Source organism: Octopus sinensis, linkage group LG14 (assembly GCF_006345805.1).
Source record: "Octopus sinensis linkage group LG14, ASM634580v1, whole genome shotgun sequence".
Classification (NCBI taxonomy): Eukaryota; Metazoa; Mollusca; class Cephalopoda; order Octopoda; family Octopodidae; genus Octopus; species Octopus sinensis.
This window is the reverse complement of record NC_043010.1, coordinates 66699495-66725720: the sequence shown is the minus strand read 5'-3', so window position 1 is coordinate 66725720 and position 26226 is coordinate 66699495. Positions and strand designations below refer to the sequence as shown.

The following is a 26226-nucleotide window of genomic DNA, read 5'->3' as shown; positions in this document are numbered from 1 at the left end:
ACTTTTCAAAAATTCCAATTCTAAAGGGTCAAAACAAACCCGAGCAACGCCAGGCGATACTGCTAGTAAATTCATATGAAAAAGAAGAAAGAAACAAACAAACATAAAATACCATCATTTTAAAGAAAAAACACACTCAAAAGAGGTCACTTATTTAAAACTTTTATACATGTGTCATCATACAATGGTAACAGTTTTTTTTTTTTTAACCTCAAAAAGTTTTTTTGTTTTCAAGTAGAATAGGATCAACCAAACTGTGCATTCCTAAATGAATGTTAAAATCACTGGGATTAACAAAGTTCTCTTGACATTGGGTGCCCTGGTAAAAATCACCCTTCATGTGGATTTTGTTGTGTCTTTTCAAGACATTGCTTGTGGTGAAATGTTTCTGACAGATGCCACAAGAGTAAGGTTTCTCACCCGTGTGGATTCGAATATGTCTTTTCAAATCACAGTTCATGACAAAATTCTTGCCGCAAATTTCACACGAGAAAAGCTTCTCTCCAGCGTGAAATTTCGTGTGTCTCTTAAGGTTGCAGCTGGTCGTGAAACCTTTGCCACAGGTCCTACAATTGTAAGGCTTTTCCCCGGTATGTGTCCTTAGGTGGATCCTCAACCTGTAATACCTGAGGAAAGTTTTATTGCATATCTGGCAACGATGCGCTTTGTCTGAGGAGAGCAAACCTTTGTGCATCTTAAAGCTGACAACACTGTCTTTCTTAAGCGGTAGCTCGGTGTCTTGTTTCTTTTCACGAAGGTGCACTTTCATATGCCTCTTCAAATCAGTATTTTGAACAAACCCCTTCGTACATATCGTACAACAAAAGGGTCTCTCCCCAGTGTGTGTTTTATTATGTCGTTTCAAATCATTGCTCGTCAGGAAGCTTTTGCTACAAACTTCACATGAGAATGGTCTCTCACCTGTGTGGGTTCGACTGTGCCTCTTTAAGTTATTGTTCGTTATAAATCTTTTCCGACACACCTTGCAAGGAAAGGGCCTTTCCCCAGTATGAATCCTCACATGGTTGTTTAGGTTATTCTGAGTTACAAAAGATTTTTGACAAATGCCACAGGCATACGATTCTTTATTCGTCAACCGTTTCTCGTGAACGATTAAATTGTTTCCAGCCTTAAGTTCACTTAGAGGTTCACAAGTGTTGGCCACTCGGTTTACGTTGTCAACCACACTGTTGTTCACCGACAGAAAATGATGCGGAGTTAAACCATCTCCGGGTATTTCACAATTCAAATTCCTATTTTCACTGTGTGTTCTGACATGACGACCCAATTCGATATGAGTTTGGAAGGTTGATTTACAAATAGAACAAATGTAATTTCTCTGTTCTTCACTGTTCTTAGTCCTTATCAGTGGAATCGTCTTAGGAGATTCCTTATCACAAACTCCTCTGTTATGTATCAAAAGATGACTCTTCAGGGTCGAACTTTTTAGAAAAACTTTTTTACATACTTTACAGGTTAGATTCAGCCCAGAGTGACATCTTAAGTGATACTGCAGCCGAGAATTTGTCAGGAAGCTTTTACCACATTCTTTACAATGGAAAGGTTTTTCTCCAGTGTGAATTTTCAAGTGTCTTTTCAGATCATTGTTTGTACCGAATCCTCTTCCACAGACATTGCAAATGTAAGGCCTCTCACCTGTGTGTGTACGTGCATGTCTTTTCAAGTCGTTATTGGCAGCAAATCGCTTTGCACACACTTCACAGGAGAAAGGACGTTCCCCTGAATGGGCTCTGATGTGTCGCTTTAAAGAAGAACCCTGTGCAAATTTCTTTTTGCACAGTTCGCAAAAATAAGGTTTTTCACCAGGATGGCTACGAACGTGATTGGCCCATTTTGAAAATTTCGGAAACACCTTTGTACATATTTGACAACAGTATTGTTTCTCAACGGGATACGTCGTAGGTAATTTTTTCGGGGTTTTAGGTTTGAAACTTGCTGCGTCTTTTTTTAGCGGCTCACGGGGAAAAGTCTTTTCACGGACGTGTACTTTATTGTGCCGTTTCAAATCTGTATTCTGAACAAATCGTTTGCCGCAGATATCACATGCAAATGGCTTTTCACCAGTATGCGTCCGATTGTGTCTCTTTAAGTCGTTTCCTGCGAGGAACTTCTTCCCACACACTTCACAAGAATATGGTTTCTCGCCGCTGTGCGCCTTCATGTGCCGTTTCAATGAGGACGCTTGAGCAAAATGCTTGCCACACAGTTCACAGTTGTATGGCTTTTCCCCGGTGTGTGTCCTCAAGTGCCTCTTCAAGTTCTTGTTTGTGACAAATTCTTTCGAGCACACGTCGCAGTGAAAGAGTCTGGGATTAGCGATGGGTTTGAGATGGACGCAAGCATCGGAATACTTGCAGAAATCTTTCTGGCAGATGTCACAGCGGTAAGAGACATTATCTTGATGGATGATAACATGATCTTGTAACAGAGAATCTTCTGGAAAGACCTCTTCGCATATATGGCAAGTAAAAACTTCTTCTTTCACACTCATTGTTGTTCTTTCTTTATTCAAAAAAAAAAAAAAAAAGAAACCGAGATTTTTTTAATATATTCACATGTGTCTCCTCCAAATAACGATCTCACTTTTTGCTTTCTCTGTCAGGACTGACAAGAACTGGAGGAAGATTTCCTTGCAGTTGTTAACTTCACTGGTTCTTCACACCCACATACCTGAAAAGTAACAGTAAAAAATTTTATATAGCATTATAAATGTATATGCATATGTATATGTGTGTGTGTATTCATTTATGTTTATATAATAGTAAAATAATTTTGAAAAATAGAAATATGTGTTAGTTTGTATATGTTCACATGCATGTGTTATACGGTGTGCATGTATGTCTGTTATGTGAAGGTGTGTGGCTTAGTGGTTAGGGCATTCGGCTCACGATTGTAAGGTCGTGAGTTCAATTCCTGGTGACACGTTGTGTCCTTGAGCAAGACACTTTATTTCACGTTGCACCAGTCCACTCAGCTAGCAAAAAATGAGTAGTACCTGTTTTTCAAATGGCCAGCCTTGTCACACTCTGTGTCATGCTGAATCTCCCTGAGAACTATATCAAGGGTACACATGTCTGTGGAGTGCTCAGCCACTTGGATGTTAATTTCACGAGCAAGCTGTTCCGTTGATAGTATCAGCTGGAGCCCTCGTCATGGTAACCGACATAATACTCCTAGGTCTGTTACAAATAGATACATTTCAGTGTTTTTGTATGTGTTACACGTATGTTCATACACATAAAATGTTTACCTAAAAGATAATGATGAAAAAAAAATGAATATATGATTAAATATATGTGTGTGTCTCTGTGCTTGTCCCTCCAACACTGCTTAACAAACAGTGTTGGTTTGTTTACACCCAGGTAACAGCAGTTTGGTAAAAACGGACTGATAGAATAAGTATCGGGCTTAAAAATAAGTACTGGGGTTGATTTGACTAAAACCCTTCAAGACAGTGCCCCCAACATGACCACAAGTCAACGGCTGAAACAAGTAAGAGATAAAAGATAAAAGCATATACATGTGGCACTGAATAAATATGGACATGTAGCTATGTTTGTGTTAGAACCGTCACCACATGACCCCTATTTTGCTATGCTTCTGTTGGTTTAGATGTGGTATGTTTAGTATCAGACCACTTGTCAGGGTCCATCATACAGACATGCACAGCAACAGAGAAAAAATATCAATCTTTTTCCGAAACATCTAGAGATCTTTCACGGAATAGGAATAGATGTTTTCAAGAAACAACTTGACTGCCGGCTGTCCAAGGTCCCAAATGAACCTACATCACAGCAAGAAATTCAAGAGGGCAACAATATCGAAATCCATCCTTCACCAAAAGTCAATCGCAAAACAATCATCATCATCATCGTTTAACATCCGCTTTCCATGCTAGCATGGGTTGGACGATTTGACTGAGGACTGGCGAACCAAATGGCTGCACCAGACTCCAATCTGATCTGGCAGAGTTTCTACAGCTGGATGCCCTTCCTAACAGCAACCACTCCAAGAGTGTAGTGGGTGCTTTTATGTGCCACCTGCACAGGGGCCAGTCTAGTGGCACTGGCAACGATCTCGCTCAAATGTTTTTTTCACGTGCCACCAGCACAAGTGCCGTGAAAGGCGATGCTGGTAACGATTATCCTCGAATGGTGACTTTTACATGCCACCGGTACGGTGCCCCAGCATGGTCACAGCCTTTGGACTAAGCCATGGGTATAACAGCTGGATTCCCTACCAATTGCCAACCACTTTGTAGCAAGAGCAAGGTATGTTTTATCCTGCCACTTGCAATAAAAAGATTGTCAGCAGAAAAACTAACAAACACCCTTAATTACCGTTTCCTCTAATTGGATGTTTTGTGCATAAATTTCTTCTAATTGATCGATTTGTGCATAAATTTGAATTGTAATTTATTTTCCTCTCTTTGCTAATTATGCACATCCATGAAAATAACCATCATTCAAACTTCTTCAATTAAAATCTTCCAATTTCATGCTGAAAACCAAATGTCTATTAGTTGTAAAAAGATGCACACAAGCACACAGCTCCGACGGAATGCTGCCCTCTCCCCTGCATCCTTTTCATGCAGGGAATTTCTTGTCTCCAAGATAAGCTGCCTTCACTGGAAATTGCAGAGTCCAGATTCTCCTCAGGGTCTCCTTCTTTCTCTTTTTAAGAATTTCTGTCTCAATAGACACAATTATGCCAAACTTGAAAATGAATAATTCAAGTTTTTATTATATTATGGTAAAAAAAAATCTTAACCATTTATACCTTTTTTCATGTGTTTCAGTCATTGGACTGTGGCCATGCTGGAGCACCACTTTGAAGGGCTTAGCCAAACAAATTAATCCCTGCACTTATGTTTAAGTGTCTGACTTATTCTATTGGTCTCTTTTGACTCTAGTTGACTAGGAAAGGACTAATGAATGAACCTTGGTGGATATCCCTTTACATGAGAAGTAAGGGGTCGTGTTGTATATTTTAGTGATGTTAGCAAGATTTGTAGGATATGTGCTTCCTTGAAGTCAAGCTTCATTTCATGCACTGCACTGCACTCAGCTGTAAATGAATCCCAGTAACAGACAGGAAGTTAACCCTGCGAGGGACTAGCATCCCATCCAGGGGAGAGTGTCATAATCTCAGTCATTTATATGCCATGGAAATCAGGTAAAGCTTTGGCCTTATGGACTTTAGGGTTCATGGGGAAAAAAACTGAAAATGATGTTATGATGGCTGTGGTGGTGTTGTAGTCGGGTAGCAGGGGCCGTAGTTGAGTGGTGCTGCTTGAGGTGAGATTACAGCAATGAAATAGCGCATGTGGGGATGTGTTTATGGTATCTCTTGTAGAGTTGTGGTGGTGGCACAAAAAAAAAACAAAATCCACATTGGAAGAGTTCATTTTTATTAAAGGTGTGGCATACTACTCTGGGTGCACCTTTAATTAGCTGGGTGCAAAACATGCTAGAAAAAAAAAGTAAAAAAAAAAGGTGAAATGTAGTGGTGAAGGTGGTGGTGGTTGATGTGGGGGTGGGTGGGGGGTAAGGGCCAAGCTGGAAGTTGAGGAATAGTTTAATAATCTGCAGAAATGTGATTGATTACTAATTACTCCTCTCACACAAGAATGAATTTTTGCTTCTTGTTAGTGAGATCATCATCATCATCATCACCACCACCACCACCACCACCACCACCACCACCACCACCACCTTCATTATTACCACCATCTTCATCATTACAACCATTAGCATCATTGTCGTTACCATCACTGCAATTATCGCTTTCACCAGTCATCACGATAATCAGCATAATCATCATGATAATTATAATCATCATCATCATCATCATCATCATAACCAGCATTGCCAAAGGTTGCATTATCATCATCAATAACATCATGGTCATCACTATGATTATTACTACCCCACCACCACCACCACCACCAACACCATCATGGTCATCATAATAATTATAATTACAATGTACATCATCATCACCAACATCAACACAATCCGCATCATCATCATCGTTTTCATAATCACCATCACCATCACCATTATCAACATCATCACTGTCATCATCTTCACCATCGTCATCATTGCTATCCCCGTTCTCTTTGTTGTTATCATAGCTATAACATCTTCATCTTCATCATCATCATCATCATCATCACCTTCACCGAGCAACTATGATGCCCAAACAGACACAGTACCAGCGCCTTACAAGTGACCGAGCGGTCAGTTGCACAACATCTACCGCAGCCCACAGCCATCATCACCACCACAACTGCTACTGCCACCGCCACCATCATCACCACTGCCACCCTCATTTCAACTGCAGTTGCAGCAGCTGCATCATCCGAGCCGCCCATTACATAACTTCCACTCTAGACACCCCCCTCCTCATTATAACCGTTTCCAGTACAGTTTACCCCCAATTAAACAACAACAATATGCACCAGAGCTTGCACTTGTTCAAACTGCACAACATCTATTACAGCCGCAAGGAATCCTTCATCTTTCATTCTTCACTCGTTTCAGTCACTGGACTGTGACCATGCTGGGGCACCACCTTGAAGGGTTTTTAGTCAAACAAAGCACCCTAAGTATTTTTATATTTTTTGTAAAGTCTAGTATTTATTCTATCAGTTGTTTTTATCAAACAGCTAAGTTATGGAGACGTAAACAAACTAACAGCGGTTGTCAAGTGATGGTAATAAATACAAACACACACACATAAACATATGAGGTAAAAAAACTTGCTTCCCAATCACATGGTCCCAGGTTCAGTCCCACTGCGTGGCACCTCGGACAAGTGTCTTAGCCTTGGCCGACTGAATCCTTGTGAGTGGATTTGGTAGACGGAAACTGAAATAATCCTGCTCTGTGTGTGTGTGTGTGTGTGTTTGTCCTCCATCACTGCTTCACGATTGGTGCTGGTGGGTTTATCTACCCGTAACTTAGCAGTTTGCTAGAACAGACCAATAGAATAAGTACCAGGCTTAAAAAACACACACACACAAAAAAAAAAGGACTGGGGTCAATTCATTTGACTAAGAATTCTTCAAGGCAGTGCCCCAGCATGGCCACAGTCTAATGACTGAAACAAGTAAAAGATAAAAGACATATATAAATAAGAGGGGGTGCCGAAAAGTTTCTGGCTTTAAGGGTATCACAAAAAGGCCCAGCCTTCCAAGTTCTTTTACAGGGCTCAGAAAACTGAAGGATCGCTGCAATAAATGCATGAATCTGAGAGGGGAATATGTTGAATAAAATCATAATTAATTGATCCCCCTGTATTTTCTTTTATCCAAAGTTTGGAAATTTTCAGCACCCACTCATATTATATATATATATATATATATATATACACATCATCATCGTTTAATGTCTGCTTTCCATGCTGGCATGGGTTGGACAGTTTGACTGAGGACTGGCAAGCCAGAAGGTTGCACCAGGTTCCAATCTGATCTGGCAAGGTTTCTGCAGCTGGATGCCCTTCCTAACGCCAATCACTCTGAGAGTGTAGTGGGTGTTTTTTATGTGCCACCAGCACGAGAGCCATTCTTGTGTGAGAGGAGTAATTAGTAATCAATCACATTTCTGCAGATTATTAAACTATTCCTCAATTTCCAGCTTGGCCCTTACCCCCCACCCACCCCCATCAACCACCACCACCATCACCACTACATTTCACCTTTTTTTTTTCTACAATTTTTCTTTTTGTAGCATGTTTTGCACCCAGCTAATTAAAGATGCACCCAGAGTAGTATGCCACACCTTTAATAAAAATGAACTCTTCCAATGTGGACTTTTTTTTTTTTGTGCCACCACCTCACCTCAAACCACAACTCCACAAGAGATACCATATAAACACATCTCCACATGTGCTATTTCATTGCTGCAATCTCACCGCAAGCAGCACCACTCAACTACGGCCCCTGCTACCCGACTACAACACCACCACAGCCATCATAACATCATTTTCAGTTTTTTTTCCCCATGAACCCTAAAGTCCATAAGGCCAGAGCTTACAGATATTACAGTGGTTAAGGGCACGGGCTACTAACCCCAAGATTCCGAGTTCGATTCCAGGCAGTGATCTGAATAATAATAATAATAATAACAACAGCAACAACATTGAAAAATACCTTAGGAATGAGAACTCAAAATCTTGGGGTTAGTAGCCGATGCTCTTAACCACTATGCCATATGCCTGTGGGTGTAGTGGTTAAGAGCGCAGGCTGCTAACCCCAAGATTCTGAGTTCGATTCCAGGCAGTGACCTGAATAATATAATAATAATAAAATAATAATAATAACAACAACAAAAACACCAGGACTTACAAACACATATAACATACAGAAAATTGCACTACGAGGCACTGTACACATCCTACGCAGAACATTTTCCATACAATAACCATCAGAGCATCACAACGAATCAGCACATACCCAAGGCACACAGAGCTGCGCTCGGTAGTGAAGTGAAAGCACGATATAAAAATAAAACTACTGAACAACAACAACAAAAAATACCTTGGGAATGAGAACCCAGGTTCGAAATTTCTCCAAGACACCTGATGAAGGCTGGAGGGTATATCAGTCAAAATGTTGTGTTAACAACAAACAAGATGAGAACAAATATCTGTCAAATGTAAATAATACAGAAATAGACATCCCAGTTGTCTGTGAAAAATTTAAAAGAAGTATTTAGAATAAGAAAGGGAAAATTGGGACAAATCTAGCAGGAAAATTAGGACAGATAAATAATTATAGTAGAAGTAATAATGAGAATAACATAGGGTAGATGCAGTAGTTAGGACAAAGTGGAACAGATAAAGCAATTAGGATAAAGTGAGGTGGATGCAACACTTGGGACAAAATGAAATAGATCGAGAAATTGGGACAAAACAGACTGATAGAGAAATTGGGACAAAATAGACTGATAAAGAAATTGGGACAAAATAGACTGATAAAGAAATTGGGACAAAGATTGTCAGAAACTGGGACAAAATAACATAGACAGAGACATTGGGACAAACTTAGACTGAGAAAAGGGGACAACATAATAAGATAAGACAGAGAAATTAGGACAAGTTGAGATTGAAGAACAAACTGGGACAAAATAAGGTTGTGAGAGAAATTGGGACAAAGTAAGTTGAGAAATTGAGATATAAAGATAAATAGAAAAATTGAGACAAAATTGGACAGACTGGGATAGAAGAAGCAGACTGAAAAATCTGGATGTAGTAAAAAGGACAAAGAAGTAGGTGTGGGAGTGGCTGTGTGGTAAGTAGCTTGCTTACCAATCACATGGTTCCAGGTTCAGTCCCACTACGTGGCACCTTGGGCAAGTGTCTTCTACTATAGCCTCGGGCCGACTAAAGCCTTGTGAGTGGATTTGGTAGATGGAAATTGAAAGAAGCCCGTCATATATACATATGTATATGTGTGTGTGTGTGTGTTTGAGTGTCTGGGTTTGTCCCCCCAACATCGCTTGACAACCGATGCTGGTGTGTTTATGTTCCCGTAACTCAGCGGTTTGGCAAGAGAGACCGATAGAATAAGTACTAAGCTTACAAAGTATAAGTCCTGGGGTCGATTTGCTCGACTAAAGGCGGTGCTCCAGCATGGCCACAGTCAAAAATGACTGAAACAAGTAAAAAAGTAAACAAGTCAAAGAAATGAAGGCAAAAAAACATCTGGACTAATAAATTAGGAGTGGTGCTCAAATTCAAATAAAAAGTACGTGTAAAATTGAGAGTATGTGTAAAAACAAGAACAAAGATTTGAAGACATATGGTAGCGAGATAACACAGCAATCAGATTAGGTGCAAGAATCTTGTAGAAATTAGCAAGTATCTTTCAGTTTACAGACAAAACAAACTTCAACCTTGAGTGTGTTATTTTTCTCTCATCCACATTTGATATGTTAACCACCATGTGCAATCTTCACACAACTGCCATATGCACCAACGGCGGTAACATACTCTTTACTTGTTTCAGTCATTTGACTGTGGCCATGCTGGAGCACCGCCTTTAGTCGAGCAAATATCGACCCCAGGACTTATTCTTTGTAAGCCTAGTACTTATTCTATCGGTCTCTTTTGCCAAACCGCTAAGTTACAGGGACGTAAACACACCAGCATCAGTTGTCAAGCGATGTTGGAGGACAAACACAAACACATAAACACACATATATATACATATATATGACAGGCTTCTTTCAGTTTCTGTCTACCAAATCCACTCACAAGGCTTTGGTCAGCCCGAGGCTATAGTAGAAGACACTTGCCCAAGGTGCCACGCAGTAGGAATGAACCCGGAACCATGTGGTTGGTAAGCAAGCTACTTAGCACACAGCCACTCCTGTGCGCCTATAAGATCTTCGTAATTTGAGAAAATATTTTACTCTCTAAATATTTAAGTCTAACCCTTCAGCATTTAATCTGACCATATTTGGCCAAAAGTATTCTGCCTGTTTTATGTTCAAAATGGCCAGATCTGGTCCCTCACACCAACCCTACAATATCGTTTTAAAAATTAACAGCTACCTCATCAAAATCTCAAAGCTACAAGATAATGCATGATTAATTCAAAACAATGTGGATGAAGAAGCATTAATTGTGGCAGAATAATGCAAACACTAAAGGGTTAACTACGAAACATTGTAAAAAAATTACATTCCCTTGTAATCAAACAGTATGTGGTGTGACCACATGAAATATATAGCATCACGGGAAAGTTCCAGCAACAGGCCATGGCAGGTTAACATGTCAAAGCCTATGTTCCATGTTGGCATGGATGGGATAGTTTGACAGGATTAAATGGGTCCAAGAACTGCATTGTGGTCTAGTGTCTAATCTGGTATGGTTTCTATGGCTGGATTTTCTTCCTAACAACAACCACCCAACAGCATGTACTAGGAGCTTTTTTTTCTTTTATATCACCAGCACTAGTAAGACTATGAATCCCAAAAGGGGCAATGTTAAGTTATGAGATGAGCAGTAGGGAGGGGTAAAGTATAAGAGAAAAGGGCCAGAGCAGAACAGGTTTCTTGCTGCAGAGGAGTACAAGACAACTGATATTTTAGAAGAGAGAAGAGGATTGATCAGGTGGAGCTGGAAAAAGTGATACTGAAAAGTAAAGGAGCTTGTACGTGGTGAATCGTCCTGCTAGAAATAGTAGCCAAATTTCTCTCAAATTGTATCATACCATATTCTAAAAACATAGGAAAATAAGATGGGACGATCTTGGTTGGAAGAGCTGATATGAGGCTAAACAACAACAACAATCATAATCATCATCATTACTATAACCCTACAAAGAATCGCGGTTTTGATTCCCAGACTGAGCAATGTGAGTGTTTATTGAGCGAAAACACCTAAGCTCCATGAGGCTCTGACAGGGGTGGTGGTGGTGGTGAACCCTGCTGTACTCTTTCACAACTTTCTTCCAGTTTCTGTTGTACCTGTATTTCTAAGGGGCCAGCCTTGTCACACTCTGGGTCATGCTGATTCTTCCCGAGAACTGCGTTAAGGGTACACATGCCTGTGGAGTGTCCAGCCACTTGCACGTTAATTTCACGAGCAAGCTGTTCCGTTGATCGGATCAACTGGAACCCTCGTCATCGTAACTGACAGAGTGCCATTATTATTAAGCTACTGTTTACAAATAAATTAACACAAAATTTTGGAGGAAGATTTGAATTTAGGTTACTTAAATACAAAAAGTTTGTGTCTGAGAACTAGAGGTGGTTTCAAGCAGATTGGCATCAAAATGGTTAAACTCAGCATTGCCAGCTAATAAAAGATACTTGTTAGTTATGTGGTAATTGGTGCGCTAACAGCTACGAACTGTACTTCACCTGAGTATCTCTTTACAGCCAAGTAGACTGGACCATTCAAAATAAAATTACATTTTAAGATAGCTCTACTGATAGGATATAAATCATTGATCTTTAAGATAGGGTTAGGATCAGAAGGATAATATGCCAATTTGTTATGACCAGCACTGTCTTAAAGCATAGATACACTAGGTACTTCACAGGTCTAGGGGCCTAATACTAATTTATTTACGCTGTAGTTGAATGTGTAAGGGACCTTGTAGAGAGGGGCCTATAACGGAACTACAATAGCTCTGATTAGGCCAAATCAAAATGACAACCTTTTTAGTCTTTTACTTGTTTCAATCATTGGACTATGTCCATGCTGGGGTATTGCTCTGAAGGGCTTTTAGTTTAGAAAATCAACCCTAGTATTTGAGGAGTGGCTGTGTGATAAGAAGCTTTCTTCCTAACGATATGGTTCTGGATTCAGCCCTCTGCATGGCACCTCGGGCAAGTGTCTTCTACTACAGCCTCAGGCCAACCAAAATCTTGTGAGTGTATTTGGTAGATAGAAACTGAAAGAAGCCCATCGTATATATATATATATATATATATATATCATCATCATCATCATCATCGTTTAATGTCTGCTTTCCATGCTAGCATGGGTTGGATGATTTGACTGAGGACTGGCGAACCAGATGGCTGCACGAAACTCCTATCTGATCTGGCAGAGTTTTTACAGCTTGATGCCCTTCCTAGCGCCAACCACTCTGAGACTGTAATATATATGTATGTGTGTCTCCTCACCATCATCTGACAATCAATGTTGGTGTGTTTACATCCATGTAACTTAGCAGTTTGGCAAAAGAGACTGATAGAATAAGTACTAGGCTTACAACGAATAAGTCCTGGGGTCAATTTGTTTGACTAAAACCCTTTAAGGCAGTGCAATAAGTAAAAAGAATAAGCATAAATCTTCGACCTAATGATCTTCAGCTCCAAATTCTCGTTCACCACATTCCATGACCACAATTCTAACTCAATCATCTAACTGGCATCCAGTCGGTGAAGAAGACAAGACATTTGTACTACAGAACCAGAGACAGTTTCAGCTGGGTTGGTATCAAAAGGGTTAAGAATTGTTTCTCTATTTTAAGCCTTTTGTTACTGTATTTATTTTGAGATGCTCTGTGTTTCTTTTAATTAATTTTAAATATAACAAAGAATGTAGTAAAATAACTTAGTTATCATTCAGCTAGTGTTAGGAACATAAATTGTGATTAAGGTTTGGTGAAAGATTTTAATTCAAAACTTATGAAAACAAGACATTTGTACTACAGAGCCAGAGGTAGTTTCAGTCGGGTTGGTAATGAAAGGGTTAATGATAACAACAAAGTCAGGTTCACTGATGTTACTCAAGGAACCAGAGAGTGGTGTTAAACAGGATGATGATTAATTCTACAACCCTAGGTGGCCATGGCAAGATTTAAATACAGAATACAAAAAGCCAGAAGAAAATTACTGCAAAGCATCCAGAAGAATGTGTTAACAGATTTGCTATTACACTGCCTTAAATCCCCTGAGACAGCCAGGCTGTCCTACCTCAAGGGATTGATATTGGTTTCAAGTTTTGGCACAAAACCAGCAATTTCAGGGGAGGGGGTAAGTCGATTACATTGCTCAAGTGGAATGTATTTTATTCACTCTGAAAGGATGAAAGGCAAAGTCGATTTGGGAAGAATTTGAACTCAGACTGCAAAGACAGACAAAGTGCTGCTAAGTATTTTGCCTAGCATGCTAATGATTCTGGCAGCTCGCCACCTCAAGAGATTAATATTATTTTCTATTCTAGGCACAAGGCCCGAAATTTGGGGGGAGGGGGCTAGTCGATTAGATCGACCTCAGTATGCAACTGGTACTTAATTTATCGACCCCACTAAAGGATGAAAGTCAAAGTCGACCTCGGTGGAATTTGAACTCAGAACATAAAGACAGATGAAATACCTATTTCTTTACTACCCACAAGGGGCTAAACACAGAGGGGACAAACAAGGACAAACGGATTAAGTCGATTGCATTGACCCCAGTGCGTAACTGGTACTTAATTTATCGACCCCGAAAGGATGAAAGACAAAGTCAACCTCGGCGGAATTTGAACTCAGAATGTAAAGACAGACAAAATACCACTAAGCATTTCACCCGATGTGCTAACGTTTCTGCCAGCTCGCCGCCTTAAAAGAGATTAATATTAAGACCCAAAAGCTAGAGCTCAATCATGACCCCTAAAAATTATCAAAGACTTAGCAACATATTTTTAGTTTCTACCAACTCACTGCCCTAGACTACCCAAGGCATCCAGGGGTCTAACCCTGAGAGAGTAATATCCATTTCTACTCTGCGCACAAGGCTCAAAATTTTTGAGGAGGTGCCAGTTGATTAGATCGACCCCAGTACGCAACTGTTACTTAATTTATCGACCCCGAAAGGATGAAAGGCAAAGCTGACCTCAGCAGAATTTGAACTCAGAACGTAATGACAGACGAAATAGTAATATTAAGACCCTAAAACCAGAGTGCAATTATGACCCTTAAAATCCATCATCAAAGACTTAGAAACATACATTTAGTTTAATCACTCATGCGTCACAACACCAAACTTCTGAATCCTTTGATCACTGTTTCAGCTGTAACTCGTTTCATCAATATCATTTTTAACACCCACTTTTCTATGGTAGCATAAACCAGACAGAATTCACAAAAGCAGATTTTGTATCGTTTGGTGCTCTTCCTGACACCAACCCTTACTTGTTTTCCAGCTAGCTAATATTTCTTCATGACTGGACATATTTTCACAGAGAACAGGAAAAGGACACCACACGTTCAATGGTGACATCCATTTACACTCACATACGCACGCATGTATAAATGCATGTGTATATGAATGTGTGTGTGTTTGTGTGTGTTTCGCCCTGTTTTGACACCATGCCACTAACACAAACAAGTATTGCTGTCATATTAGCAGTGTCCACCACTTCTGACCCCCTCCACAAAAACACATCTGCTCACAGGAAACACAACGGTGCATAGAAACAGGAGAGGGTCATCCTAACTACAATGGCAAGCATGCTATCTTGAGATTTCAAATTTAAATTCAAAACACATATGCCTTACCATGAGGCCTGCTTTCTAAAGACAAGAGCTGTGGCAGGGGTATGTGTGTGTGTGTGTGGGGTGGTGGTGGCGCACTCTGCTGCTGCATTGAGTAATTCAAAGTAACTACCCCACAAAATGCAATGCCCTTGTAGGCCAAATTCCTTCAGAGAAATCAGTGGGAGTTTACAGTGAAGGAAGGTTTTAAATCCACTTGTTGTCCACCATCCACAGTTGACAGGAAATAAAATCAACGCATATGAAACCCCCACCTCTCAAAACCCCCCCACCCTTCAGTTATGTGTTTATGATATGTATGTGTGTGGTGGGCAAGGAGCGTGTGGACAATGTCCTTTCTTATCAGACACAATAAGAAATGGAACAAAACAGAATGACAAAAACTAAACCTACCTCATGCCATGATATATATTCCTGTAGGACGTAAAAGACAGTCTCTAAAAGCAGAGAGAGATGATCCGTTTGCTATGAGTTTTATCTGTCTACATTTTGTAAACTACTGCACAGTTTAATGTCACTTCTTTTAGGAAACCACATTTGGACAGAAAAAGAAGTCAACATTGAAGCGAAGAAGATGAAGATACGTGTAATCTAGGCAAGGGGTTTGTCCCTTCGCTCAGAGTTTTTAACTGTCTTCACACAACAACAGAATAACAACATCTTAGCAAAATAAATTAGAGCAACATCAGCAGCAATGGTGACGGCGGTGGTGGTGGTGGTGGTGGTGGTGGTGATGGTGCTGACAACAGCAACTGCAGAAATGGCGATGGTGGTGGTGGAGGTGGTCGTCGTCGTCGTGATAGGAATAACAACAGCATGAACTGTAACGGTAATAGCATGGTAGTGGTTGCAGTAGATATTAGTAGTGGCGGTAGTTGTTGCTGTTGTTGTTGTTGTTGTAGTAACCGAAGACAACAATAACAACAGCGGCAGCAGCAGCAGCGGCAGCAGCTATAGGTGCAGCAGAGTGGCAACAGCAGCAACCGCAGCACCGCCAGCAGTTCTGTGGTGTGCAGCAGAGTAGTATAAGAGCAACAACAACAACATCACTAGTAGTGGTAATCGTAGTAACAATAGTAGTGGTAGTAGTAGTGGTGGTGGTGGTGGTGGTAGTATTAACTGCAGCGGCAGTTGTAGTAGTTATAACAGCAGCAGCAACTGCAGTTTAAGCAGCAGAAAACAACAACTGCAACAACAACAACAACAACAACAGTAACAGCAGCAGCTGCTGCTGCTGTTGCTGCAGCGGGAATAGTGACAGCAACAGCGACAACAACAGCAGTGAAGTCTGCAAAAACAACCAGCAGATGTTGTTGTTGTTGCTGCTGCTGCTGCTGTTGCTGTTATTGTTGTTGCTGAACAGCAGCTGTGGCAACACCGCCGCCGCCACCACCACCACCACCGCCGCCGCCACCACCACCACCGCCGCCGCCTCTAACAATAACAACAGTTCTTGAACAGCAGCAGCAGCAACAGAAATAACACGAAGTTTGGGGCAGCAGCTGCAGTCGTGACAGCAGCAACGACAACAGGAGGGAGGAGGAGTAAGAGATGAAACCGTAGTGGTGGTGGTGGTGGTGGTGGTGGCGTTGGAGGTGGAGGAAAGAAGCCTCCGCTCGTCTGTTTACCCACCCAACACTAACATTCTTTCCCTCTCTCTCTTTCTCCTCCCCTCCGTCACTCCTTCAATAGTCATTGGCTTCCATCCACTTATTACTTCCCCCCCCAATCCTTTGCCCCCCCTCCTTTTTTTCTTTCTTTCTTTCTCTCTCTCTCTCTCTCTCTCTTCTTCGTCATCGCCGTTTCTTCATTTGGCGCTTTGCAAAAACAAAGAAATTATATAGAAAATAAACAAAACAAAACAAAATAACGGCAACAGAAAAAAAACAGGGGCGATACACCACGATTCGAACTGCGGACATATCGGTCCCAAGTAACAGAAGGCGAGTGCGATATATAGAGAGAAAGACAGTGAGAGAGAGAGAGAGAGAATGTGAACAAGACTTGTCAACTCACTCTCTGTCTCTCACACACATTCTCTCTCTCTGTCTCTCCTATATAATCTCTCTCTCTCACACACATTCTCTCTCCTATAAAATCTCTCTCTTTCTCTCTCACACACACACACGTCTCCAATAAACGAGCAAATTACTATTAACGTAACAAATTTCGACGGTTTCTTTCTTCTTCTTCTTTCACCGTCAGGCAACAACACCAAGGATGGAAGGAGACAAAAACGACTGAGAGAGAGAGAGACAGAGAGAAGAAGAAAGGAAGGAAGAGAGAGAGAGAGAGAGACATAATGGGAGGAACTGGCGATGGGGGTGCGGGTGGAGGTGATGTTTGCAACGTAGCAAACAACAGGCAGAATAAAAACAAGATGTGTTCTTGCAAAACACCTGGTGCGTGCGTGCGTATGTGTGTGTGTGTGCGTGCGTGTACGTGTATGTGTGCGTGTGTGCGTATGTGTGTGTCATGTACTTGAATTTACTGGGGAGGGATGTCGGAGGTGGTGGTGGTGTTGGTGGTGGAGGGAAGAAAAAGTAATCTGTAAACTGTTTCTCGAGTTTGCTATGTGATCCATACGAAACTCTGAGTAAAGCCGACCAAAAGATGCCCTCAGCCACAATCAAAACAACATTCCCCTCCACACACACAGACATATAAATATGTACACATATATACATACATATGTCTATGTATATATATATATATATATATATATATATATATACATACATACATACATATATATAGACACACACGCATGTATATATATATATATAATTCTTTTACGTGTTTCAGTCATTTGACTGTGGCCATGCTTGAGCACCGCCTTTAGTCGAGGAAATCGAACCTCCAGGACTTATTCTCTGTAAGCCTAGGTACTTATTCTATCGCTGACTCTTGCCGAACAGCTAGGTGACGGGAACGTAAACACACCAGCATCGGTTTAATTGCATTGCGATTATAAGCATTTATGTATTTATAATATTTGGGTGCTTCACCAGCAGTATATTGGATAACTGATATCCCATAGTGGGTTACCCCCATAACCCCTATCTTACTTTGTACTATATATATATATATATATACACATATATATGTTGTGAATGGATTTCGTTATTAGTGTGTGTGTCATTTTGTCTGTGGACTTATGCGTACACATGCACTGTTTATTCTCCAGTACATGTACCCGTGTGTCATTTCTCTCTCTCTCTCGGTGAATATGCCTGCATTGTGTGACTGTGTGTTGTTCATGCTTTGTTATTGTAAGCATACGCAAGCCACAGTCAGTGTGTGTGTGTGTGCTCGATTTTATTTAACCCGCGGTCGACCCACTTCGAGCAGAAGTAGGATCAAAGCTATGACAGCCGTGACCATATTGTCATTTTTTTCGAGATACGTAGGAGTATAAGTACACACTGTGTCCTTCTCTTATTAAAAAAACAAAGGGTTCGATCTAAGAAAGATCTGGCTGCTATTCCTAGCAAGTCGAGTATGCGTATGCTAGATTTTATTTAGCCCTAAGTCGACCCAGATCGACCAGAACTAGGATCAAATGCATGCCAGAAGTGACCATACCGTTTTGGCTTTTTTTTTGCAAGATATTCCAGAAAGGGTATATTACGCAATGTGTCCTTCCCCTATATGAGATTATTTTAGGGAAATTTGGCTGCTATTTTTCGCAGGTCGAGCGACAACCCGCGTGTGTATGCTTATATTCATTTCGGATAGCAAAAGCCTGTGTGTATGTTTATCTGTATGCATGTGCGTGCGTCTGGTGGTAGGGTGGTGGGTGTTTGTGAAATATGCATTTTTGTTTGTATGTGTCATCAAGTGTCTGTGGTGTGTGTAATGTGGACCATACGAGCAGTTTGCCTTTTGTTTTCCGTATTATCTGACTCTGTGTGTGTGTGTGTGTGTGTGTGTTGTATGTGTCACTACGAGTTGCCTTGGTGTGTGACTCGATACGCTTATATAAGCGCGCAAATGCAACACAACACACGCACTTACAAGAAGCTGTGATAACAGCTTGCCATAGTTTTGTGCAAAGCTAGCAAACAAACCACATCACACACACACATGGATACAAAACACACAGAACTTAGCAACTATACACACGTAGTTGCGTGCATGTATGCATGTATATATATATGTACGTGTGCTAGCAAGTAAAGAATAGTATAAACAGAATACAGACACACTGTTATATACACGGGGATAAATGTGCGCGCCCACACATACATTCTTTCTCTCTGTCACACATTGATATATATATAAATAAATAGGCTCCTCTGCTGACGAGGCACGCCAGTTGTAAATAAATTTAATTTAATTTAATTAATTTGTTTACCAAAGTTTGCCGAAACTATGCATAGTCCAGAGATGAAAGGGGTAAACGTTTTTATTTCTCTTTCAATTTCAGAATTACAACTATTTAGCGGTTTGAGTTTGGCTGCTCTTTCTAGTGAGTCGAATGTCCTATTATGGCCATTCCTTATATTGTTAAATAAATAAATAGTTATCATAATACTATATAAAGACCATTTGGAGAGTCGAGATTATTTTTATAAAAAGTTTTCCAGTTTCGAATCGAACATACGTTTTTTGTTTCTTTCTTTCTTCTTGTTTGTCCCTGAAAAACTTGTTAGGAAACAAAATGCAAATTATATATTTCTTTACTACCCACAAGGGGCTAAACACAGAGGGGACAAACAAACGGATTAAGTCGATTACATCGACCCCAGTGCGTAACTGGTACTTAATTTTATCAACCCCGAAAGGATGAAAGGCAAAGTCGACCTCGGCGGAATTTGAACTCAGAACGTAACGGCAGACGAAATGCAAAATGCAAATTATAGTTGTGTGTTTGTGTGTGTATGTGCAGTTGCCCGGGGGGGGGGGGGGGGGGTCCAGTTTTGATCTATATATGCTGTAGCTTGCTGCAGGGCCCAGTGCAATGATTACCCAAGGGGGCGGCTATGTGGTTGCAAAGACGGCGCTACATTCGTATATGTGTGTGTGTAGAGAGAGAGAGAGTGAACACTATAAAGTTCCCAGTTTCGAAACATAAATGTTATTATTTAGATTTAAGTCCGTGCTGGCTTCATGTCATCTAAGTGACGAGGAATCTGTTAACAATCGTTAAGAGAGAGAGAGAGAGAGATCAATTGAAATATGGAAGGACGAAAACACAAACAACAACAAACCTGGTCTGGCCTTGATTGCTTTTGATTCAGACACTACGATCGATCTAAAAGCGGTAACATAAAACAACAAACGGGCCTTTTAAAGGCGGGAGTTCGAGTGATGCTGACGAACGAACAGAACAAGATATGTTTATTTACTTCGAATGAACGAACCAATTAAAAAAATCTATCTCTACCGTGGTCGCTTCCTTGCTCTGCTAGAAAAAGCAACCAAATACCCCTAAAATTGCACCTAACCCTCTTAAAGTAAACGACATTCGTCTGCAAATTAATAATAATAATAATAATTTATTCTTTTTATTGGCCACAAGGGCTGACATACATGATTACATAAAGGGACAAAACAGGACGAAAGGTTACAAAGGGTTTTGTCCGTTTTTGAAAAATCCGAGTAAAAACTTTATAACAATTAAAAAATTAATAATAATAATAATAATAAAGATTGGATGGTCACGGTTGAAATGTCTATGAATATAGAGCTGCCTGATCAGCGATCACTTGAAGTTAAAGAACAAAAATAATTAACCATAAACAATTAAAGTATTTCTGCTGTTTTATAGTTAGTGTATAATTACCGCAAACAAGTCAGAAACGTTAGCGCGCTGGGCGAAATGCTTAGCGGTATAATCGTCTGTCGTTACGTTCAGAGTTCAAATTCCGCCGAGGTCGACTTTGCCTTTCATCCTTTCGGGGTCGATAAATTAAGTACCAGTTACGCACTGGGGTCGATGTAATCGACTTAATACCCATGTCTGTCCTTGTTTGTCCCCTCTGTGTTTAGCCCCTTGTGGGTAATAAAGAAATAGGTATTTCGTCTGTCGTTACGTTCAGAGTTCAAATTCCGCCGAGGTCGACTTTGCCTTTCATCCTTTCGGGGTCGATAAATAAGGTACAAGTTTCACACTGGGATTTGTCGGTCCTTGTTTGTCCCCTCAATGTCTAGAACCCCTGTGGGCAGTAAAGAAATAAATATTTGCTGTGTATTTAGAGAAATCGCTAAGCTGGAATAAAAAGACAGTGTGTGTATGTGTGTGTATATATATATATGTGTGTGTGTGTGTGTGTTGATATATGTTGATTGTCAAGTCGTGTGTGTATGTGTGTCTTTAATATTTGTTTGTAAATAGTTTTGTTTTGTTTTTTTCGACGCTCGCAAACTGAGATCAAAACCCGCCACGATACGATGATAATCCTAACCAGAATAGACAGAAAACGAAGACAAACAGAAAGAAAAGAAATATTCAAAAGAAAAGAGAGAGAAAGACAGGAGGAAAAGAAAAGAAGATGGACTTAAATAAGAAGTGATAAATATATAAAGAAAGAAAAGACAACAGTAAGAAAGACAGACAGAAAGAAAAAATAGACTGGTAGATATATACTAACAAACGGAGATAGACAGACAGATAGACTGACAGATAAATAAAGATATTTCTCTTTTGATATTCAACACACATATTATCCGAAGTGTCGTATTATATATATATATATATATATATATATATACCCACTTTATTGACAGATATACGGGTGCATCTTTTCCCTGACTTATGGGCTTTTAAACTACTTACGTATATAAATATATACATTGACACACACACACATATATATATATATATTATATATATATATATATATATATATATATATACACACACATATATATATATATATACACACATATATATATACACACACACACACACACATATATATATATATACACACATACAGACATATATTTATATATAAGCATAAACACATATATCAAAACAGACACTATACACACAAACACCAAACAAAAATTTATATATATATACACACACGTATAAATATATACAGACATACATATATTTATATACAAGCATAATCACACACACATATATACATACATACAGACACTATACACACAACACAAACACCAAACAAAAATTTATATATATACAAACACACACACACACACACATACAAATACATATACGCACACATAATATATATGTATATATATATATATATAAATCTTACCATCAAAAGTTGTTCGGTTGAGGAGGATGATAATATGGGAGTTTTTCATTGTTGAATTTTATAAGTTGTTATAAAGATTTTTACTCGATGTTTTTAAAAAAAAACGGCAAAACCCTTTGTAACCTTTCGTCCTGTCTTGTCCCTTTATGTAATCATGCGTGTCAGCCCTTGTGGCCAATAAAAAAGAATTGATTATTATTATTATTATTATTATTCTACAGGGCGCAAGATCAGCTTAGCTGGGATAGACACGCCATCCGCCCGTCCTCTCTCTCTCTCTGTGCCACATCAAGTCGTTGCATCTGCTGCAGAACGGCAGGCAGCAGAGATGGAAAGCATTTGTTTTGGTTGTTGGACTCCGACTGAGCTTTTTTTTTTTTTGCTGTGATCAGACAACCAGCAACGTTGGCGGTAATTCGAGATGTTACAACCGGTGAATTTACCAGTTTGTCTCCATGCGTTCAAATGTCTGGCACAAATAAGAACCGTATTATTATATCGACATCGTTCGTATTGCGTGTGAAAAGCCTGCATTTGAAATTGCTGTTTTTTTTGTTTTAACAAGTTATGTCTGTGTGTGAACAAATACATACACACATAATTTATATATTCATATATATATATATATATATACTAGCAGTATCGCCCGGCGTTGCTCGGGTTTGTAAGGGAAATAACTATATAAGCATTTTTAGAGAGTTACTTCCCTTATAGATGCCAATTCGGGCTTTCTTAGCCATTTCTGTTTTGGTGTCTTCAAGCCATGAAGTCGTTGTTCTAAAAGAACGCTGGTCTCCTTGACAACGCTTTACGACGTTGATTTCCTTACACTCCCTTCCCCACAGCTTCACGAGGGAGGGAAGAAGGGGGAGAAGCAAACAGGTGCAGGTGTGACCATAGACGCCAACTCCGCCGCCATCGACACACGAAAAATTATGCATTAAGATGGAATAAAAAATGATGTTAAATTATTTTTAAAATCGTAGACTCATCGTAGATGCGCGCTAATACTCAGACGGGCTCGATATGAATCACGACTGTAAGATACCCGAATTTGGTTAAACTGCACCGCAAAATGTGGGAGTAGTTAGGAATCTAAATCGAAGGAGACAGACACTCACACAACTACAGTTTTATATATATAGATATAAATTGAGATAGGGGTTGTAAATGCAACCCTCCATGGGATAACATATATCCAATATACTGCTAGTGAAGTACCCATCAAAGTTAATACATAAATGTTAAGGATTGCGATGCAATCAATTCATTTACTGTATTATATGGGCAAAGGTAAAATGATTTACCACAAATTACTAATACAAGATAAGAAAATGGAGAAATACATCTAATCTTATGTGGTGGTTTAATAAAGTATGTGATTGAGTATTATCTGGTAATTGATATTTGATTTAGATGTATTTCTCCATTTTCTTATCTTGTATAAATATATATATATATATATATATATATACCGGAGTAAACACATAAATGTGAAACAAGGTGGAAAAAAGAGTACTCAAATACCAGTGGTAGAGTAATATGCTTTATTTAAAGCAGCAGAAAATTCAACAAAACCTGTTACTCTGAGTTTCAAGTTGCCGTTCATCGGGCAGTTTTTGGTAGAATTCTAGCAAAAACTGTCCGATGAACGGCAACGTGAAACGCAGAGTAACAGGTTTTGTTGAATTTTCTGCTGCTTTAAATAAAGTATATATATATACTGGCCTGCTCGCTTAGCCAGCGGGGTGGCGTCATTTGAAGGCTAAAACAATGCGAAGCGCATTGTGACCAGCGATGTGTAACAACATCTGATAGCCTGGTTGGTCACAGTGATATATATATATATAATATATATATATATATATATATACACACACACACACCGTTTTCAATTTAACTGTTGAATGTGGTGCTCCAGCATGACCACAGACCAATAACTGAAACTAGTAGATATCAAAATATATCTATCTGCCTATCTATCTCCTGTCAAACTGTCCAACCCATGCCAGCATGGAAGGGGGGGGGGCGTTAAACGATGATGATGATGATGATATACATATATAGATCGTTAGCTACTACACGCATTTTTTTCTCTCCTTGTTTTTTCTGTGTCCCTTTCTGTCGAAGAGCGTAGGCTCGAAACGTAAAAGACATTTTCTATTCCTGAGTGCTATACTAATACATTTGTTTGTTTGTACTCCACCTGCCTTCGTCTTTTGTTTATTTTCGTAAACTTTCCCTTTATATATATGGTTGTGTGGTAAGTAGCTTACTAACCAACCACATGGTTCCAGGTTCAGTCCCACTGCGTGGTATCTTGGGCAAGTGTCTTCTGCTATAGCCCCGGGCCGACCAATGCCTTGTGAGTGGATTTGGTAGACGGAAACTGAAAGAAGCCTGTCGTATATATGTATATATATATATGTGTGTGTGTTTGTGTGTCTGTGTTGGTCCCCCTAGCGTTGCTTGACAACCGATGCTGGTGCGTTTACGTCCCCGTCACTTAGCGGTTCGGCAAAATTGACCGATAGAATAAGTACTGGGCTTACAAAGAATAAGTCCTGGAGTCGATTTGCTCCACTAAAGGCGGTGCTCCAGCATGGCCGCAGTCAAATGACTGAAACAAGTAAAAGAGAGAGAGAGTATATATATATATATGTGTGTGTGCGTGTGTGCATGTATACATGTTCTTGAATTTGTGTTGCACGATTCCTATTGTGAAACCGTGTACTGAAACATATTGTTATATTTTGGCATGGTCATTCTTTTCTTCTTTTTTTTTTGCCAAATAAACACATACACTATATATTTGTCCTTCAAATATATAAAAAAAGGCGGCGAGCTGGCAGAACCGTTAGCACGCCGGGCGAAATGCATAGCCGTATTTCGTCTGCCGCTACGTTCTGGGTTCAAATTCGCCGAGGTCGACTTTGCCTTTGATCCTTTCGGGGTCGATAAATTAAGTACCAGTTAAGCACTGAGGTCGATGTAATCGTCTTAATCCGTTTGTCTGTCCTTGTTTGTCCCCTCTATGTTTAGCCCCTTGTGGGTAATAAAGAAACATATATATTTGTCCTTCACTCATTTATTACTGCTCTCATTTTAACTCATGTCCATTGTCCGAAAATCTTTCGTCACACGTCCGTGAGCTCTTCAGTGACCCTTTCCCTCCTCATGTATGCTCATGCTCTGCTTAATCCATCCTTGTACGCACATACAGGAAAACCTACTTTTTCCCATCGAGGGCTTATATGCCCCATTATTAGACTATGTTCTTTAGTCATTGCACAGTGATAGCTTACAAAATACTATTAATATTACTTACAGGATTGTAAAAATCAACGCTGCTAATCAAAAACCATCACATACACACAAATATATAGTATGTTTGTTCCCAAACAACACTTCTTCTAGTGTTGTTGACACCACCGGATTGAATGGTACTCCCCAAGTGTCAAAACCATAATGATATCTGTTGGGCAGCTGATGATGGGGTTATGTTGGATTGTTGGTATGGCTGTTTTTGTATAAGTGGAATAGTGTTATAACACATCTTTTTGATATATGTATATATGTGGGGGTATGTACATGTGTGTACAGGTGTATGTATGAATACATGTCTGGTGTTAAAAGGTTCAAATATGATACAAGCACAAATGTATCGATACAGATATAGAGACACATGGTTACTCCACATTACATGAGGGTGAGTGGGAGTAGCTGGGAAGAAGATAGTAGGGACGGGGGTGCCAGAGCAAATTCTCAAGGTAGCAAAAAGTGAGCATAAGAGAGGGTACAGACAGAGGATCAGAGGAGGGAAGTAAAGTGTGGGTTGTTTTGTAACAGTGTGAGGGGAAAGTAACAGATGATAGGGATGGTGGGGGAGGTAAATGTAGAACAAATACATACATATACATTAGTTTGATGAGGCTGAAGACCAGTGAAACTTCAAAGTCATCGACA

The 26226-nt window shown here is 39.8% G+C and overlaps 1 protein-coding gene and 1 long non-coding RNA gene across 4 annotated transcripts in view; both read right to left on the bottom strand.

The window, feature by feature from the left end:
• Positions 1–26226, bottom strand: part of LOC118766034 — a 165023-nt gene that overhangs the window by 15005 nt on the left and 123792 nt on the right. The gene's annotated exons all lie outside the window — the stretch shown is intronic.
• Positions 147–22296, bottom strand: LOC115218803 (zinc finger protein 271). Of its 3 annotated transcripts, none has more exons than XM_036509165.1 (2): positions 22261–22296; positions 147–2691 (listed from the first exon to the last, which is right to left on the bottom strand). In XM_036509165.1, the coding sequence occupies exon 2, from the start codon at positions 2510–2512 to the stop codon at positions 212–214; it is 2301 nt and encodes a 766-aa protein (XP_036365058.1). In that variant the 5' UTR covers positions 2513–2691; positions 22261–22296; the 3' UTR covers positions 147–211. The 3 variants fall into 3 exon arrangements, with proteins under 3 accessions (XP_036365058.1, XP_036365060.1, XP_029644597.1); XM_036509167.1 differs by lacking the exon at positions 22261–22296 and adding an exon at positions 20239–20371; XM_029788737.2 differs by lacking the exon at positions 22261–22296 and adding an exon at positions 15419–16259.

Bases quoted from the DNA above. Each gene is read 5' to 3' on its own strand.
- LOC115218803 (XM_036509165.1), bottom strand. From the start codon at position 2,512: ATGAGTGTGAAAGAAGAAGTTTTTACTTGCCATATATGCGAAGAGGTC.